The 18,300-nt window shown below is 39.7% G+C and overlaps 1 protein-coding gene across 2 annotated transcripts; it reads left to right on the top strand.

Moving 5' to 3' along the window:
• The first annotated feature begins 997 nt into the window (after nt 1-997).
• Nucleotides 998-7,979, top strand: LOC115975502 (30S ribosomal protein S1, chloroplastic). 2 transcript variants are annotated; one of them, XM_031096290.1, is made up of 8 exons: nt 998-2,033; nt 2,323-2,397; nt 2,485-2,556; nt 4,120-4,200; nt 4,336-4,433; nt 5,442-5,567; nt 7,187-7,235; nt 7,341-7,979. In XM_031096290.1, the coding sequence occupies exons 1-8, from the start codon at nt 1,113-1,115 to the stop codon at nt 7,515-7,517; spliced, it is 1,599 nt and encodes a 532-aa protein (XP_030952150.1). In that variant the 5' UTR covers nt 998-1,112; the 3' UTR covers nt 7,518-7,979. The 2 variants fall into 2 exon arrangements, with proteins under 2 accessions (XP_030952150.1, XP_030952151.1); XM_031096291.1 differs by lacking the exon at nt 7,187-7,235 and having other exon boundaries at nt 7,341-7,499.
• The last annotated feature ends 10,321 nt before the right edge of the window (nt 7,980-18,300 follow it).

Below are 18,300 nucleotides of genomic sequence, written 5' to 3'. Positions count from 1 at the left end.
ATTCACTTGGTAACTAACTTCTTATTCTCTCTCAAATTGTTTAGAAACACAAATCATTTAGAAACACAAGAAATCTATGCGTATTCTCCAAAATTGCTATTTGTAGAACCCAATAAACTTGGTTGTATCCTAGGGAAAATTTGTAGAATTTTTTAGCAACTTTGATATGAGGACAAATATTGTCTAAAGATAACATTCAATTGTGCCTCCAAGTCAATTATAATTTCAGTTTGTTTGTTGTATTCATTTTGTTCTTTCATTATTACTCCTTGAGTTTGAAATCCCCAACACACTTCTCTCTCCTCCCATTAACATTGTTATTACTATGATTACCACCACAAAAAATCAATTGGTGTGTTGTTGTAATAATAAAAGAACAATTATCATAAGGTGATTGCTATAAGTTCAACTCTTCAAATCTATCATAGTTTTATAAAAAAATAAAAATTACGTTATTCAATAGTGAAATTATTAAGTATACTTAGTGTTCTACACCTACCTTCACATGATCTAGCATGTGGTCCACATGTTTAAGATCCATACATGTGGGGGAAGAGATGTCTCATAAAATGATATCATATGATGGTTTTTCCTATATAAGTGGGTGATTATGTATACCCGATGCACAATATCCTCTTTTGTGTAGTCTGCTAGATGTACCGCATAATTTCTCGAATTTTATTCACAGTGGTGGAGACGTGGAGTTGATGGTGATAGGGAAAGTCTTATATTTGTTGTTAGTGGCCTAGTGGGCGAGTAAGAACTGTCAAGCAAACCTTTTCATGCCTAGTGGGCGAGTAAGAACTGTCAAGCAAACCTTTTCATTTTTTTTATCCTTTGATATATCCATAGTTGACAGCTCTATACACAGCCCAATCCATCTAAGCAAGCCCAGTTTAAAAGAAAGTGGTCCATTCCGAAGAGCCCAATAGTACAGAGCCTGATTTGGATATTCACACATATCCTGATTTCTGAACCGAGAGCCAGAAAACGTTGGACAAAACAAATAGTAACATACTAAAGAAAACATTGAGTCTGCAATCTGCAGGAGCAAGTAGAAAGTAGCCAAGGCCTTTCGAAGTTAGAAACAGAGCTGATGATAAGATAAGAAGATGCCACTTCTTTTTCTTCTTCAACCCTGTAAGTCTCTTTCTTCTCCCAACTATTCTTTACCTGTTAACAATTTCACATTCACTATCCACAACAAAGTATTTCCAAGCAACCCCACTAAATGCCCAGCTCCAAAACCCTCCAAATTTCAAACATTTTCCACTGTTGGGTCTCTGATATTTTCTAAGAATAATTTCCCAATTTGTGGAGGTACCCATGTTGCCTTTTGCTCTAGGAATGAGGTTTTTGATGGTTTTTCGAGTACCCAGTTGCCCCAAAAGCCTCCAAATAATTCTACTAAAGATGACGAAGAGCTTGAATTGCTAAATAAGCCTTCCCCATTTCCTATAGATAATTATTTTGACTCAGAATCAGACAAGGAGTCTGAAAAACCTGATAAAGATGAGGCTTTAGCGCCTTTTTTGAAGTTCTTCAAGGGGGGAGATTCTGAGGAAGAAATGAAAGAAGTAGATGAGGGAGGTGTGTTAGTATTAGAGGAAAAAAATGACGAGGATGGTAGGAATGAGGAAGGTAAGAAGGTTGCTGTTGAGTACTATGAGCCCAAACCTGGTGATTTTGTGGTGGGGGTGGTGGTTTCGGGTAATGAGAATAAGCTTGATGTGAATGTGGGGGCAGACTTGTTGGGTACAATGTTGACAAAGGAGGTGCTTCCCTTGTATGACAAGGAAATGGAAAACTTGTTATGTGATATGGATAAGGATGCCAAAGAGGTTATGGTTAAGGGGAAGATGGGAATTGTGAAGAACGATGAGGCATTGAGTGGGAGACAGGTGCTTGGAAGGCCTGTTGTTGAGATTGGAACTGTTTTGTTTGCAGAGGTTCTTGGGAGAACACTTAGTGGTAGGCCATTGCTTTCTACTAGACGGCTGTTCCGGCGGCTTGCCTGGCATCGAGTGAGGCAGGTTCATTTCTTGCTCTTTTCTTTTCTGTTTAGCAGATTTGGAAACTTTTGTGCAGAATATATAAAATGTTGTGTAGCGATGTTGAGAAAATGTTCTTTTAAAAAAAATTATATAGGAGTACATTTTTTATGATCTTTAAAATGAATCAAGATATATTATACAATTACACTACGATTTTCATTTTCCTAACTTTATTACTGCCAATATTAAGCTACTACTTAGCCTTTTTTTTTTTAGTGGATGATTCTATTTGATGATGTGAACACATCTTTTGCTTTCTGTTGAGCAGATAAAACAACTCAATGAACCCATTGAGGTTAGAATAACAGAGTGGAATACTGGAGGCCTTCTTACAAGAATTGAGGTTTGTTTGTCCCTTGTATGTCTAATTTGTGTGTATGTTCTTATGCATTTTTCCAGTTGTTATCATTTTTTAAAATTTACTTTGCAGGGATTGCGAGCTTTTCTTCCCAAAGCTGAGTTATTGAATAGAGTGAACAACTTCACTGAGTTGAAAGAAAATGTGAGTAGTTTTCCCCCCCTTTGTGCATGATTGGGACAAATTAAAAGGCTATCATGTGTTCTATCAACAAAAAAAAAAAAAGGCTATCATGCATAATTAGAACAAATTAAAAGAATGGCTGGATAGATGTGTCAAATACATGATTTCAGCTAATATGCAGATTATGGATAGAAATATTAATTAATTTTGTGGAAATCTTCATATATTTATATATTTTCACTGACCATTAATGGCCCAATTGGGGACTGACTTGACTACATCCTTTAAGAGTTGGGGGAGATCCTTAAAAGCTATCTTGGTGGACATTGTTTGAATCAAAAGTACTTGTTCTGATCATGAAGCTAGTGTTTTTTTGTTTTTGTTTAAATTTTGAGCCTACATGTGTTTGTATGTGCTTGATATGCATTGTTGGCCTCCTTCTTGACTGCTTTAACCTTTCATGACTGATGGTTTTAAACAATTAATCAATATATGCAATTTGACATCATTGAATATGGAAATGGAAAGTTTTACAATTGTGGAAAGCTTCCATTGGATCTTAAATCATTGGTCTACCTTGGTTATGAAATCCTAAGGGGCCTTTGATTCTACTTTTTATTATAAATTTGTAATACACACTAACATGCACGCAGAGTTGTAGAAACATTCTTCCAGTTACATTCAGTTTCTTAATATATAAATATATCATGTTTAATCCAAATTTTTTATTTCATTGAATCATAAAACATCAATCTGGTTCTGCAACTCAACCTTCATATAATGCATGTGTTTTTCCTTTTTAGGTTCTCCATTTGAAAAAGCTTACCCAAAAAAAAAAAGGAAAAAGAAAAAGGAAAGAAAGACCCTGGCTTCTAGTGACCTTGACATTCACCTTTTTTTTTTTTTTTTTGGGGGGGGGGGGGGTGGGGTGGGGGATAGGGTTACAAAAGTTGGTGGCACTTTTTTAATTTTTGAAAAAACTACAAGTTTTTTTTTTTTTAATTTATTTATAAAAAAGAGTATATACTTGAATTGCTTTAATGCCCATAGTTATTTTTCTTGTTCACAGTCATCATGCAATCTTTACTTATTGGGTTTAAGGCTGTCTACCAACTACCTTTTCAAGATCCCACTTCTAGCATTTGCTATGACCTTTTTTATTATTACTACTGTTACTAATAATATGAATAAATCAAATGGAGTTGTGAAACTGGGCCATATGGTCAACTACTGCCCTACTATATTTATTCTAGGCCCTAATTTAGAGCTAGTGGTGCAGTTGGGCAAACTACTAGATATAGAAACTTACTTGCATGTAAAGTAAGATATATAAACTTATATGGCAAAGTAAAATGGGCCATCTGGGTAACTGCCTGGCTACCATATTTATTCTAGGCCTTAATGCAAGGGTTGGGGTCCAGTTGGGAAGAGCAAAAGCATTACATACTTAATACTTTTACTTTACTGATAATGCAGTCTGGGACTTTCTAACCTTTCTATTCTCTGTTTGTTTATATACATTCACTTAGGTTCAATGCAAACCTTTTGTGCTTCTTAGACATAATTTGTTTGTTGCTGGTGTAGGTTGGACGTCGGGTATATGTGCAGATTACTAGAATTGATGAGGCTAAAAATGACTTAATATTGAGTGAGAGGGAAGCTTGGGTTAGTTTTTCTTATGTCATTTGGTGTTTCTTTTGCTCAATTTGTTTCTTGCAATTATATTTTCTGTATTTCTTGTTTGGTTCTCTCTTTTACTTTTCTTTAAAAGACCTGCTATCTTTTCACATAATTTTGCAGGAAATGTTAAACCTTAGAGAGGGAACACTTTTAGAAGGGACTGTTAAAAAAATCTTCCCGTATGGAGCTCAAATAAGGATTGGCGAAAGTAACAGAAGGTGAGGAACAATTAGAATTTGCTTTGAAAACTTGTCCTGGAAGTAAGTTGGATATGCGTATTTTCTTGATTTTTCTATTTTTGAAAAAAGAAAATTCTGAATATGTGAGTGAGTTGGGATTGGAGTAGCCAGACAAGGAGATAAAAAAAAGAAAAAAAAAGAAAAAGAAAAGATATTATGTGGTTGGTGAAGGTTGCTGATTCCGGTACAATAAAGAACAGGACAAAAGGGTTAAAAAAAAAAATAATAATAATTTTATGAGATTTCTGGTGAGCTTTCTTTAGTGGCCAAACTTTCATGCATATGTGTTGCTGTTCTTTCTGACACAAAGCTTCAACAGTGAGTCTTATGAATGACAGCTACCATAATGGAGATTAGGGGTGGTCAAAATGGATGACCTGGTGCTTCAGTTTATAGATTTTTATGGAGGGGAACATAAAATGAAGGCTTATGTTATGGCTTAAATAAGAAGAAAGTGTTGTAGGAATTTCTGGAAGTGACAGAATTTACAGGTTTTTGGTTCCAAAAAAGTATTAATAATGGTAGGTTCAGTTGAAACTAAACCATATTACTTTAACAAGTATAAAGCAGATAAAATTCATGACCAAACTCCTCCAAACAACTCATCTTTTGTCTATTTCCTGATTAACAAATGAATGCAATTATAGGGAACAGTCAGTAGCTATATTTTATTTTAGTCCCCTAATATTAACTTTTCAGTTTCCTTCTAATTTAAGGATGTTTTAAACATATATGATTAATTATACCCTATGGAAAATTCTCCTTTATTATGTAGGACCTTTGGAGGGATCCATTAGTGAACCCACATTGGCTTAGCAAATTGCAATGAGCACCATATGCGTTGAAGGGGCTTTAGCTATGATCTATTTTTTGCGTCATTTTTCCTTCCATGTTCATGGATGTAATTCATAAATTAAATTTGCAATTTTTATTTTATTTAGTTTATAAATGGTGGATGATTGTCCTATTTTTTTTTTTGTCTCACAGTGGGTTGCTGCATATCTCAAACATCACCCGTGCCCGAATTACTTCTGTCAGCGACTTACTTGTGGTTGATGAGAAGGTTAAAGTTCTGGTTGTGAAGTCAATGTTTCCTGGCAAAATATCTCTCAGGTGATTGAGGACTGGATTTCTAGGTTTCTGAGTGCAATCCATGCATGTTTGATGCACCAAAAGCTCTTGCTTTATGAGTAAAAACATAGTTATTTACTTTTTTACTAGCAATCTCAAACTTTTCATTATTAAATTTTTTGGTGCTATAATTTGTGTCTGAATTAGATCTTGGTAACTAAGACTTAAGACATTCATGAATACCATAATTAATTTGGAAGAAGAAAAATATAGTTACATGAACAAGCAGATGGGCTGAAATTGTTGTTTGTGGTTTGTTTGGTATGCAAATAGAATGAAGAGTTAGACATTCCTTATTTTCAATGGATTGATGTCACTAGTAGAGAATCTTTCCTTGTCTACCTAACTATCAATTATGGTTCCCCCCCCCCCCCCCCGCGCGGGCGGTCTCCTCTTTTTCTGCCCTTATAATCTTATTTTCAATTTTCACAAACTTAGTTACTTCTAATACATTCCAATTCCTGTGTTTGTGCTCCATAAGTTGGAAATAACAGACAATTTATTTATGAAAGTTTGAGCACATAAAACAGGGCCTGAGCATGTGGATTTCGTTGTTAAATACAAGTAAACTTAATTGATTATATTTCTTTTCTAGGATCGTATATGTTTGAATCTTTTCTGGCCTCCAAAAGAGTAGGCTATAATGGAGAAGCTGTTGATTTGAAGGTTGAATTCCTTAAAGATTTGCAATAGTTCCATCTTCATGTTTGTAATAGCAACATGTATTTAACAGTTGACAAAAGTATGTCTTAACTTTTAGTACCCACGTAAATTTGCATAGGTAAAGTGATGAGTAGCTCTGTCATTGCATTAAGTCCATCTCTACAAATATTGAAATATATATACTTAGCGATTGTGTTTTATTTAGTAAATCTGTAACTTCCGTAACTATTAGAAGATGATCTTACAAGAGAGTTGTTATTGAGATGTATCTCAAATTGAGGACCTTTTTGGGGTGGGTGGGGGTGTAAAAGAGGAAGAGAATTATCATCCCCAAAACACAATCGCTAAGAGAATTCCTAGGCCAAATTCTCATTGGGATCAATTGCAAAAAAATGGGTGCCTGCATTTATTCACTAAATGTTATTGTAAGATTTGGCGGTCATTTCATAAGATCCGGAGGACCGATCTATAATCATCATTTTATGTTTTCTAATCTTTCTATAGGATGAATTTGTTTCTCTTATGCAATTTTGAAACAGAATTGAATTATATTTTATCATGAGGCATTCAAGTGAACATTCAATCTTTCCATAAGGACCTTAACTCATCTAATAATGCAATATGATGGTGTACTTATTTGTGGTGTTATATTAATGCAAATAATTGTGATATAAAGATATTGAGTTGTGGTTATAATACTACTTATTTGGGATGTTATATTAATTCAATGGTGAGTTTGATGTGGGTCCATTACCTGATGAACATTTAATCCTTGAAGTTTTAGCCTCCACAATCATCAAATTCTAATGAGCAAAATACTGCCTTTATTAGTTTTACTTTTTCCATGTTAGAACCTTTTTTGGTTAGGAAATTTGTGCCAATGCCAAACAGTGGCACTAAGTAGGTGCTAGTGATAATTTTGCCTGTGTGTCTTGCAGTATTGCCGACCTTGAAAGTGAGCCTGGCCTATTTATTTCAAACAAAGAGGTGCTTATATTGTTAATATTTTTCTCAGAATTGAGATTTATTATATGGTCTGTGTGTTGCTTCCATCCAATTTCCTTAACAGAAAAAATTCATTCCATTTGGCAGAAAGTATTTGCTGAGGCTGATGCAATGGCAAGGAAGTACAAGGAAAAGCTACCTTCTGGTTTAGCCCCTCATAAGTCGGAACTCCCTCCAACCAATGCTTTACCCTTTGAGAATGAGGTAAGAATGTATGCAAATTGGAAGTGGTTCAAATTTGAAAGAGAATATGAACCAGCGTGACCCTTAAGGTTGCCCTGTGACACCATCAAATTAGAAAAAAGGGAGGGCTCAGACCTTGCTATCCTCCCCTAACCCACACACACCCCATGATGAAAAAAAGTAAATAACTCTCAAGTCTCAACAAGGCCATTATACTCTCGAATTCACAAAAATCAAGTTATTCAGCATGTATTGCAATTAGATCACAAGCCATTGAAAATCTATGGAGACATGAGCATATGTTGTTCTCGCTGTTGACATAGTTTTCCACTTTATTATTCCATACAAATGTGTAATATGATGAGTCAAAATATTCTCAGTTGTAGTTGCAAACCTTGTCCTTGTTGTTGTTTTTGTTTTCCTATGGAAATGATTAGATTAATTTTCTTCTGATTCAGTTTGTTGCTGTATATAGAAAGCATTGTTCTCTGTTGTGTACCAAAACAATGTATGATTTATTTCAAGGCCATTGTTTGACTGGAACTAGGCTGCTACTTACTGTTTGTCATATAAAAAAATTTCATTTTGACCTTAACTAATTGGGTTGAGTCTATGATGAATTGAATTTTTTATTTGGTATTATTTGCTGTTCAATAGAAATTTTAGTCAAGTCCATTGCCATATATTTTTAGCATATCGAAACAACGGTTTCTTTGTCATTCAACACAATGGAGTTGGCAAAGACAGTAGTTTAGTGTCATCTTTTGCATTATCTTCTAAGCAATAAGCCCATAGTTGGCAAAGTGTAGCCTCTCTTCTGTAGCAATAGGCTCCACCTTCAACTCAGAGCAGTACTAGGGGTATGAATATGATTTCTGACATCAGTGTTATTCTCAATTAAAGCCAAAAGTGATTTGTTTTGTTTTATTTGGTTAGAAATCTGGTTGCACTGTTAAGTTATAAGGGAATTGTTGCCATTGAGTTATACCTCAATTGACACTTCTCTCAAATTACTGATAGAGAAAATCTATGGACAACTTTTGTCACAGCCCTGATGTGGCTAACTATGAGTGGTGGAGAAAAAACAGTAAGTCCATGTGAAAGTGATAAACAACCACTCATAATCTGTCACGTCAAAATTGTGACAAAAATTGTGATCCTAGAAGAACTCCTTACTGATACTAACAGGGAAAAAAAAAAAGAAAAAAAAAAAGGGTTATAGAGTAACTGTTTTGTAGTCAGAAATATTACATCCATCCATTTTCTAAAACTGTCAGTTAGTCCTATACAGTTTGCTCCAAAAAAATTAAAAGACGTAGCTTGGCTGGGGTTGGTCTTACCCTCCAGAGGCAATAATTATATCATGTGTCGGATATATGTATCATTCCTCTCATAGTGTGTCGGGTCCACAAGCATATGAGACAAATGTACTATGAGAGTGATGATGTATCAAATGCATGAGGTACATTTTCCTCTGGAGGGACAGCTGCCATAAACTTTTACTTCTCTCTTTCTCTATGAATAGAAGTGAGCAATATAAATAGATGCAACCAAAGTTCATAGGAAGATCTTTACAGAATTCTCTACCTTGGCACTGCAGGCATGGCTTTTATGAACAGGATACAGCAATTCTCACTTCTAGGCATAGTTTTTGTCTCTCCTCTAGCGTTCCGAGGAAAAAAATTAAAATAGATACATGACTTTGGTTACCATCCGGGGGTATAGAAACATGGTTTTGAAAATGGATGACCTAAACTTGTGTATTGTTTACCACTGGATTGTAATCCGTGGAACAATGAGAGAAAATTATGTCATGCAACAAAAAATTGTCACACTATTAGCAGGATTCCAGTAAGATGTCTGCTAGGTTGGAATCTGTATCTCCTTAGAGAAATTTCATTGAGTTCTTTACCAACCCTATAATCCGACACACTCATCCTAATCTGCTATCAGACATTTAATAATATCATTAAGCACCTCATCTCCACAGGGAAAATGCCAAATGGCACCGCTCTTGTCATCTTCATGTTTTCTTATTTAATGATTTATGCAATTTAATATACGTGGATCATTTTATGCACCACCATAATAATGGGTTGGAGGGTTGTCACCCTCCTATGCTTTTGTTCTACCGAAAAAAAGAAAAGAACACTTCGTGCAATTATTAAATAAGTCACATGACTCATTAATTAGGTCATGTGAAGTGTTATGTAATGGGTTAAAGGAATTTTCTTCCAAACTAATTTGAGGAAAACTATTTTTATTTTTATTTTCATTTTTGGGGGTGGAGCTACCTTTTAGTCTTTTATGTCAAAGATATATGAGTTGTTAAAGATTTTTTGTTTTTCTGTTTTTAAGTTTTAACTAATTTTATTTTTACTTAGGAGATAAATGAAAATGAGAGTTTATAACAGTTTTCATAAATTCACTTATAATTGAGAGTGAGAATTGATGGTTACATTAACCAATATATTGCAAATAATAATATCTTTCCCATTTGTGTGTCTATATGGACTTTATTGATATGAAGCCAAAATACAGAGCATGCTACAAGTACATGATTGAATTTAATTGAAGAACTTAAAGTATTACACAATTAATTGTCCCTAATTTTTTTTTCCCCAATTTTAAAACTTTAATAATAAAGTTTGGCATAGATTAAACTATTTTAACAATTAGTAAAAAACTAACATGTGTGATCCACATACGTATGCATGTATGATTAGTTCCCCCCCCCCACCCCCCGCGCGCGCGCGCGCGGGGATTATGTAACTATATTGCATATAATCTCTCTCACATGGGATAAATCTAAGGGGGGGGGGGTTTCGTTCACTATGATGTGAATTAATTATGGACTTACGGTCACATTATTGTAATGTGAACATTACAGTGTTTGGTTGATTTTGTTGTGCTTAGGATTACGATTATCTAAGATTACAAAATATTTCACATTACCTTATTAAATAGGGAAAATCTTAAATCACTTATTGGTGGGTATATAGTAATTTATTCAATTGACAAAATTGTCCATGGTAAAAAACTTTATTTACAAAATTGTCCTAATATATTTTCAAACCCTAGCCCCTATCTCTCATCAAATTCAAAGTTCATACCCTAACCTTTCTCTCTCTCTAAATCCATAGCCGCTATATGCCATCATCATTGCCACCATTCCTTGGCAGCAAGCCCCTCTATCTACTTTTCTCTCTTGTCACTATACGAGTTCAAGTTGTTCTTCTTCTTCATCATTGGCAATCAATAGAACCACCATTAGAGGTTGATCCTTCGAATCTTGAACCAAAACTAGTCGAGTTGAAGTGGAACAAGCTTGCCGTTGGAGAGGATATCATTTGGAGAGGATATCATCAGATATGGGGGAAGTCATAGATCACAAATCGTTCAAATTTAGAAATTGTTTTGGTGGATAAGTTGTTTAATAGTTGAGAAAGTTTGGGAAAGTAAAATATAATTTTGTTTAATTATTTTGTGGTTATCGACTGTAGTTGTTTGGTTGGTGAGAAGGTGTGAAAAATAATAATAATTATTATTATTATTATTTTTTTTAATATTGGTTTTGTGTTGTTTGATTGGTGAGAAAGTAGAGGAAAGCGAAAGAAAATTGTGCTCAATTATTTTATGGCTTTTTTTAAAGTTCCAAAGTAAAATTTTATTTAGTTATCTCAAATGGATATTGTAGTTACACGATTTTCTTGGTCCAAACCCTATTGATCAGGCCTTGGCCCAAGGCGCAACACACAATAAATATTTGTAGAGGATGGGTCAAAGAACTTAGCCTCAGTGAGCTTAGTCGGTCTGATACAAGGACAATATTATTGCAGGAACAAAAACACAAGAATGGATATCTAACAGAAGATTTTATTTCCTGAGTGCCGAATACATTTTTCCGTCCCCCTCTTTGAGGGACTCCACTACATTATATAGCTCTCTCATTCTTATCTGAACCTTACATTTGTTGATCATCTAAGCCCCCACTTGAGCACCTGTCCTATCAGACACCCTTATCACTCCCTTGTGAGTTGCAGTGGCCAAGGTAGTACTGTTCAGGGGTCTTTTCCTCATTAATGCGGCCAAGAGGGTGGTTGTGACACATTTAATGTGGTGGTGGCAGCTTTCCATGAGATATTTTGGGTTTTATTCTTTTTTATATGCTTGGAGGATGAACTGTAATGATTGGGGCGAGCTCTTCGTTCGGACTACGTAATGTCCGAGGAGGAGTTACTCCTCGGACAGGTTTCTTTTACCGCAATTGGGCTTGAATAAGGTTTTGGCTGTGACTTCTCCTCGGATAGGATGCTTCTCGGACGGACCTGTAGTTTAACTAGCCCATTATTTTGGGTCGGGCCCCACAATAGCCCCTCAAAACTCCGGTTTTTATCTCCTTCCGAGGAGAAAAGCGGGGTTTTGATGTTAATGAGAGGATGGAAGTAAGGAGGGCTTGGGGCGCGCGGCAGTTACTTTGGACGCGCTACAATTTACGAGGCGCGGCCATTTACTTCCGGAGGCTTTCTGTCCCCTTCATCCAACGGTGAGGCGTGGATCGAACGGCTATCATTTTTTCTCGAATTTTTAGGCAGGAGCGATCTTTTCTCTCTCCTCCCGGCTATATAAGATGTCAGAGGGGTTCAGTTTTCTTTTTATCTGCATCTCATAAACCCCAGAGGATTCCAGAGACCTCCATTGAACTCCAGAGATCTACAAATACTTGCGTCCGCTAAGCTTCCATAGCCGTTTTTCGTGAAACGTCTCCTCCAAGAGAGATTTCCAGGCATCCCATTGAGCGTTTTGTGAAGGTATCAGTAAATTTCGTTCATTTCGCCGTTTCGATTCCCTCCTCGGACTTTACTTTTCTCCTCGGTCTTTATTTTCATTCCTCCAGTTCAGCTCAGATGGGTAGATTTGAAAAACTAGTAAAAATTCCGGCCGCTATGGAGGCCTTTAGGGCAAAATACCGCATTCCCCCGGGGGTGGGGCTGCAGTACTGTCCTCTTGAAGGAGTATTGACAGATAGAGGCGAGGGAGAAGTTGTTATCCCCATGATTGCTTTCATAGAGGGAGGGATGACACTTCCCATGCGTAGGATTACAAGGGAATACCTGTTCAACCATAGGTTGACGCCGCATCAGTGTGCCCCAAACATATTTAAGATACTAGGCTGTGTAGATGTCCTAGACGAGCGGATGAATTTAGGCCTTACCTGGCACGATGTGGTTTATCTGTACGAGTGTCACCACATCGAGAACGGAGGGTATTATCTTAAATCCCGATCCGAGGTCGTTAGGTTGATCTCTTGTCTCCCAATATCCAATAAGACCGTGAAGAACGATTTCCTTATTGCTTCGGGGGAGTGGTTCGATGGTATTCATTTTCTAACTCGGGCAAGAATCCCAGGTGCGGCGTTTTTAGGGCCAATCCTTTTCGGGAAAGGGTTTAGTATTGGGGGGTTATTTTTCTCGCTTTCTTTACAATTGGAAAATTTCATGAACTAATCCCACTTTTCTTGGACGTTTGCAGAAAAAGTTCATGTCGCTCCTCGGTTAAACCTCGTGAATGTGCCGGCGTTGAACTACCTTCTAAGGTCGGAAATTTACGTTACTGAGGACGGACAGTTACGTGCGGCTCATCTGGTTCTGGGCTATCAACCTCTAAGCCGCTCTTTCCAAGCTATCGGTCACGCCATAAGGGCTGGCAGTCCGAGGTTGGCTAGGATTGACGTGTCTAAGACCGGGTTCCTAGCTCAACGTGATCTTCCACTAGTCGTACTACCCGGCGTTCGAGATCCCTATCTAGCAGAGCAACTACCTCCGCCAGACGAGCCTGGCGTTGCTGTTCCGGTTGAAGGGGAAGCCGAATCATCTCGTTTTTCCCTTGAAGAAGAGAAAAACGAGTTTTATTTCGAGGAGGAGGTTCAGCAAGCCCCCTTGGTTGAGCTTTTTGATCCTGAAGGAGAGTAGGACCAACACTCTGCAGTTGGTGCTCCTATAATCATAACCTGCTCGGACGACCCCTCGGACGAATAGATAGAACCCATGGCCAGGAAGGGAAAAACTTTACGGGAGTTGATGGCCTCCCGAGGGAAAGGTCAATCATCAAAAGGTCAATCATCAAAAGGACCAACTCAATCACAGGCCCAGACCCTTCCCCCTGTGGTCTCTTAGATTCCCTCGGACCTAGGCTTTAAGGTTAATCCGGACCTAGGCCTTAAGGTTAATCCGGACCTGAAGAAGAAAAGGCCGGTTGACACTCCTGAGGAGGGTGAGGTGGTTGCCCAGCCGACCAAGCAGCAAAAGACCACCCGGGCGCCAAGGAGCAGAAGGGGTGACTTCGCGGAAAGCCGGGATGAGGAGAACCGTGCTGATGTGCGCACCACTCCGCGTACATGGAGCCCCAAGTTGGAGCTAGATGGGGTTGCCATTCCCTACAATGCGTCAATCCGAGAGTATAACCGGGGCCGAGCAGGGTACGTAGCTGATGCCTTAGAGCAACCCCTACTCCTTCCTCGGGATATGGAGGCGTACAGGCGGTTTTCTCAGCCCGAGATTTTCCTATCCCTTAAAAGGGATCTCGCGATGGTAAGTGACCCTTTTACTGTCTTATTAATTTATTTAACCCCATCAAATTTTAAACCAATCTTGTTTCGTTCGCAGATTACTTAGCAGGTATTTGTGGCGGAGGAGTTTTGTCGTGATAATCGCAGTCGGGCTGAAGCTGAGACCCAGTCTCGGACAGAGATGGAGAAAGCCTTGGGGTCCCTCAAGCACGATCACCTTGAACTCACGGAGAAGTTCAAGGAGTCGGAGAAACGACGCAAGAGTGTAGAGGCCGGTTTGAAAAGTGCTGAGACCCAGGCGGAGGATCAGCGCAAAGAGCTGTACTCGACCCAGATCAACCTTGCCACCGAGAAGCAGGCAGTGCTGGATCTCAAGATTGCCCTGCAAAAAGTCGAGGATGAGCTGCGGCGGGTCAAAGAGGAGGCTCAACTGATCCGAGAGGCTGCAGAGGCTGAAAAGAGTGCTTCTCGCCAGCTCGGGATCCAAGAAACGGAGGCCAGGCTATCCGAGGAGATCCCTGAGGTGTGCAGGGACTACTGCAGCATCTCATGGGCTCATGCCCTTGATGCTGCAGGAATTCCTGCGGATTCGGCGCTGAGACTGTCCGAGAACATTTTCTATCCTCAGGAGATTCGAGAGAATCCTGATGGCGCCCAAGCGGCTTCTGAGCAGGATCTGGCGGTGCCTGATGCCGTCCCTGTGCCTGATAAGGCGAAGGATCCTGCCACGGACCTTGCCATCGAGGTTCCTCCTCCTCAGCCCGAGCAAAAAGAAGATCCTCCTGCTAAGGCTTAGCTTTTAGGCTTTTAATTTTTGTATTCCCTTCCTTTTTTTTTTTTTTTTTTTTTTTTTTTTTTTTGAGAGTCGTCCTGTTTTTGCGCTCTTTTGTAAGAACCTCTCTTTGTATTGGCCTCGGAATATTAATATAGAATGTTTGCTTTGCTTTCTATGGATGTATGCTAGTACCGCTCCCTTTTTTTTTAACGTTTGCAACGACATAAATAAATGTAAACGGTCGAGATAAAAAGGATGCTGGGCAGCGAAGTTGAATGAGGGTTGCAATGGTGCTAGACTGCGCGCACGCCTTAAAATGATTTCCCTCGAGTAATAATTTCTCAATCTGTCATAAGTAATAATTTCCCCTAAGTCTGTGGTTCGAGGAGCCATGCAGGACTTAGGTTCTGTTTAAAACTATGAATAATTGCCATAAGTAATAATTTCCCCTAAGTCTACGGTCCGAGGAGCCATTCAGGACTTAGGTTCTGTTTAAAACTTATATAAATTGTCATGAGTAATAATTTCCCCTAAGTCTGTGGTCCGAGGAGCCATGCAGGACTTAGGTTCTGTTTAAAACTTGTATAAATTGTCATGAGTAATAATTTCCCCTAAGTCTGTGATCCGAGGAGCCATGCAGGATTTAGGTTCTGTTTAAAACTTGTATAAATTGTCATGAGTAATAATTTCCCCTAAGTCTGTGGTCCGAGGAGCCATTCAGGACTTAGGTTCTGTTTAAAACTTGTATAAATTGTCATGAGTAATAATTTCCCCTAAGTCTGTGGTCCGAGGAGCCATGCAGGACTTAGGTTCTGTTTAAAACTATGAATAGTTGCCATAAGTAATAATTTCCCCTAAGTCTGTGGTTCGAGGAGCCATTCAGGACTTAGATTCTGTTTAAAACTTGTATAAATTGTCATGAGTAATAATTTCCCCTAAGTCTGTGTTCCGAGGAACCATGCAGAACTTAGGTTCTGTTTAAAACTATGAATAGTCGTAAATAGACCAGTAGGCAGAGGATAATCACGAAACAAAACATGGGCTAAGCCATTTTCATTAATAATAATATCTTCTGAGGTTATTTACATTCCATAGTCGAGGTACAGTTTTTTCATCCAAATCTTCTAGATAGTAGGCGCCTATCCCGGTCACGGATGTGACACGGTATGGTCCTTCCCAACTGGGCCCCAGCTTGCCCCAAGAGGGGTTTTTTGCGCTGCCTAGAATCTTCCTCATCACGAGATCACCCGGACCTAGAGGTCGCAGTTTAACATTGGCATCATACCCTTGTCTCAGCTTCTGGTGATAATAGGCCATATGGATCGTTGCTTTTTCCCTTCTTTCCTCGGCTAGGTCTAGACTTCTTCCCAATAACTCGTCGTTACCGTTTGGGGTAAACGAGTTAGACCTCAGTGTCGGAAAGTTGTTCTCGATTGGGAGCACGGCCTCAGCCCCATAAGTCATCGAAAAGGGGGTCTCATCGGTTGAGCGTCGCGGCGTTGTCCGATAGGTCCATAAGACGTGCGGGAGCTCTTCTACCCATCTCCCCTTTGCCTCATCCAGCCTTTTCTTCAGTCCGTTCACTATGACCTTGTTCACGACCTCGACTTGCCCATTTCCTTGGGGGTAGGCGGGGGTGGAATATCGGTTAATGATCCCAAACTCGCTGCAATACTCCCTAAAGCTCTTACTGTCGAATTGAAGACCATTGTCGGAAATGAGTGTACGTGGAGTTCCGAAGCGGGTGATAATGTTCTTCCAGATGAATTTTTGGGCATCCACGTCCCTAATGTTGGCCAAAGGTTCAGCCTCCACCCATTTAGTGAAGTAATCGGTTCCGACTATTATGTATCGCTTGTTCCCCGCAGCTTTGGGGAAAGGTCCGACAATATCAAGACCCCATTGCGCGAACGGCCATGGGCTAGAGAGGGGGTTGAGAACCCCTCCGGGTTGGTGGATATTTGGGGCAAATCTTTGGCACTGATCACACTTCTTAGCGTATTCCTGGGCCTCTCTTTGCATGTTCGGCCACCAGTATCCTTGGGTGAGTGCCCTGTGCGCCAGCGACCTTCCTCCGGTGTGACTTCCATAAATTCCCTCGTGTAATTCTTCAAGTAAAGACTCGGATTCTTCTGGATGTACGCAGAGTAGGTACGGTCCAGAGTAGGAGCGCCGATATAGTTTGTGGTCCTCTGATAGCCAGAACCGAGGGGCATTTCTACGTATCTTCTCGGCCTCTAGTTTTTCCTCCGGTAAGATGTCGTTTTGGAGGAAGTTCTTTATGGGGTCCATCCAGCTGGGACTCTTTCTGATCTGATGGACTTGGGCCGGATTTCTTCTAATGGGACTTGCTTGGACTAGATCTTCAACAAGGATCATTCACGGCAGATTATGCGCCGAGGACGTGGCGAGAGTGGCCAGTGAGTCTACATGGGTGTTTACACTCCTGGAAATGTGCGTCAGATTGAAGGACTCAAAACTCGTCTGTAGGCGTTTGACTTGTCCTAGATACTCTTGCATCCTAGCATCTCTGGCTTCCAGCTCACCCATCACTTGTCTGACGACCAACTTGGAGTCCGAGAATGCTTCTATTACTCTTCCGCCCAATCTTTGAACCATCGTCATCCCTTGAAGTAAGGCTTCGTATTCAGCTTCATTGTTCGTAGCCGAGAACCCGAGCCTCAGTGATTTTTCAATGGCAGCACCGTCTAGCGATACTAAAACTATTCCGACTCCGGATCCTCTCTGGTTGGCTGCGCCATCCACATAGACCTTCCAATGCAAGGTTCCTCCTGCTGAAATTGTGCCAACCGACTTTCCATCCATGTCTTTTTGCTCGGTTATTGTTTCTACGGAGGGTTCAGCAAACTCCGCTACCAAGTCTACAAGGACCTGACCTTTGATAGAGGATCTGGGCATATATTTAATATCGAAGGCCCCCAAAAGCGCACTCCACATGGCGATCCTTCCTGTGTAGTCAACGCTTCGAAGCACTGCTCGAAGGGGGAGCTGAGTTAGAACGATGACTATATGCGCCTGAAAGTAATGAGGGAGCTTCCGGGTGGCATGTACTATCGCCAGAATTGCCTTTTCCAAAGGTAGGTATCGCACCTCGGCCTCATGTAATGATTTGCTCACGTAGTAAACCGGTCGCTGCACCCCATTATCATCCCGTATCAGTACCAGGCTTACAGCATGGGGAGCTACAGTGACGTACGCAAACAGCACCTCGTCTGCCTCAGGGCTGGACATGATGGGTGGTCGAGACAGGTATTCCTTAAGCTGCTGGAAAGCCCTAACACAATCCTCCGACCATTCAAACCCTTTCCACTTGTTTATCAGGAGGTAAAAAGGTCGACATCGATCCACTGATCGCGATATGAACCGGTTTAATGCTGCAATCACACCAGTGAGCTTCTGCACTTCCTTCGGATTCCGGAGCCTGTAGGCTGTTAATTGCTTTGATTTGATCGGGGCTTACTTCTATTCCCCTGTGGGTTACCATGTACCCTAAAAATTTC

The sequence above is a fragment of the Quercus lobata genome, chromosome 2 (assembly GCF_001633185.2).
Source record: "Quercus lobata isolate SW786 chromosome 2, ValleyOak3.0 Primary Assembly, whole genome shotgun sequence".
NCBI lineage: Eukaryota > Viridiplantae > Streptophyta > Magnoliopsida > Fagales > Fagaceae > Quercus > Quercus lobata.
The sequence above is the reverse complement of the archived record's forward strand: the minus strand, read 5'-3'. Positions and strand labels throughout refer to the sequence as shown.